Source organism: Lycium ferocissimum, unplaced genomic scaffold (assembly GCF_029784015.1).
Source record: "Lycium ferocissimum isolate CSIRO_LF1 unplaced genomic scaffold, AGI_CSIRO_Lferr_CH_V1 ctg19143, whole genome shotgun sequence".
In the NCBI taxonomy this organism is placed as follows: Eukaryota; Viridiplantae; Streptophyta; class Magnoliopsida; order Solanales; family Solanaceae; genus Lycium; species Lycium ferocissimum.
In genome coordinates this window covers 65-2,079 of record NW_026718232.1, presented here as the reverse complement: position 1 = coordinate 2,079, position 2,015 = coordinate 65, and the positions used below count along the sequence as shown (strand labels likewise).

Here is a 2,015-nt window from a genome sequence, read left to right as displayed (position 1 = left end):
ACCGATTTGCGGATCCGTTGCTTAGGTTATCCGTCACCGTTGAAGTGCTCCTTTGACCGTGAGCCCATATTTTGATATGAAATTTTCTGCTACATATGTACGTATTTATTCGGGGCACGGCGGGGCCGTCCCGTCATATGGCTATGTTTTGTTCTCGCAGGTTCTCCAGACATATGGTGTGGGTTCTGTATATGTGTCTCGTGAGATTTGCGTACGTTTAGAGTTATTTATGTTTTGTGACGGCCTTATCGGCCTTCGTGCGGCATGCCCACTTGTCCTTGTTAAATTATTACTTCTCGCTTTATTTGTAATATTTGTTAATTTAGGTTAAGGTACGTACGAGGCCCGGCTCCAGGGCACGTGTCGCGACGCAGTTGGGTCGTGACACATAGCCCGAATTTGTTTAACCTCTAACCTTCACGACACTTACTTAGCACTTGTTAAGAATTACATAAATACTTAAACCTCAAAATAATCTTGTCCTCCGAGCTTATGTCGGTTAACTTACGAATAATCCAAAGTACAAAAGTACGGGATGTAACACAGCCACCAAGTAATTTGCTATGTCAGCATACCATGGCATTACATCACATGACACTGCTAAAAGCCTTTTATCTGGAAATGCAGAATTGATCTCAATTTCCTCTATCGATGTACCGGCTTCCTCAAGCCTCGATAAATGATCTGCAACCAATTCTCTGACTTCTTTCGATATTTGACCTCAAAGTTGAATTTTTCAAACAAGAGAACCCAATGAATAAACCTCGACTTAGCATCTTTCTTTTCCATTAAGTACTGCAGTGTTGCGTGGTCAGTATACACCACCACTTTGGACGCCAAAAAATAGGCCCTGAACTTCTCGAACGCATAGACAATGACAAGCAGTTCTTTTTCGGTCACTGTATAATTCATCTGAGCACCACTCAATGTCTTGATAGCATACTAGATCGGGTGCATGATCTTGTTGTGATGCTGACCAAGCACTGATCCAATTGAAAATCCGCTAGCATCACATAGCATCTCAAATAGAAGTGACCAATCTAGTGACACAATAACAGAAGCAGAAGTAAGTTGTTCCTTCAATTCCAGAAATGCCTTGCTAAAATTTTCATTAAACTATAACTTAGCCTCTTTTTCAAGAAGCTTGTACATGGGATTTCTATCTTCGAAAAATCTTTAATAAATTGCCGATAGAAGTCGGCGTGCCCCAAGAAACTCCAAACCCCTTTGCCTAAGATGGGTGGAGGAAGCTTTGCAATCACATAAATCTTGTCTTGACCAACCTCAACTGCATGTTCAGAGATTTTGTGGCCAAGAACAATTCCTCCTTTCACCATAAAGTGGCACTTCTCCCAGTTAAGAACAAGGTTGGTGTCCTCCCACCTCTTCAACACTTGACCTAGATGGTCAAGACAATAACTGAATGAATCATCGACAACAGAAAAGTCATTCTTGAAGACTTTCAAGAAGTCCTCCACTTTATCAGAAAAGATAGACATCATGCAATGCTGGAAAGTGGTTGTAGCATTACATAGACCGAATGGCATTCGGTACGAACGCAAAAGTCCCATATGGTCTCGTAAATGTGTCCTTCTCCTGATCTTCCAAAGCAATATTAAACTAATTATAGCCAGGGTACTCATCCAAGAAGCAATAATAAGACCGCCTCGCTAGCCGATCAAGCATCTGAACAATAAAAGGCATAGGGAAGTGGTCCTTGCATGTTGTAGAGTTAAGCTTTCGATAATCCATACACACTCTCCACCCTGTAACTGTTCTTGTCGGAATCAACTCGTTCTTTGCATTGGGCACCACTGTGGTGCCACCCTTCTTTGGAACACATTGCACTAGGCTAACTAATTTGCTATCGGCAATTGGAAAAACCACTCCAGTGTTTAACCACTTAATAGTCTCATTCTTGACAACCTCTTGCATAGATGGATTTAGGCTCCTCGAATGTTCAACACTCAGTGTGCTATCTTCCTCGAGTTGAATTTCAAGTAACCCTTTGTCCG

At 41.8% G+C, this 2,015-nt stretch overlaps 1 protein-coding gene across 1 annotated transcript; it reads right to left on the bottom strand.

The window, feature by feature from the left end:
* Positions 1-575: 575 nt before the first annotated feature.
* On the bottom strand, positions 576-1,499 carry LOC132042903 (uncharacterized; the record flags this gene model as incomplete). Its single annotated transcript, XM_059433408.1, has 3 exons — positions 1,224-1,499; positions 978-1,077; positions 576-720 (listed from the first exon to the last, which is right to left on the bottom strand). Coding segments are annotated over exons 1-3 (521 nt in total), but the record flags the coding sequence as incomplete, so codon positions are not given.
* Between the last annotated feature and the right edge of the window lie 516 nt (positions 1,500-2,015).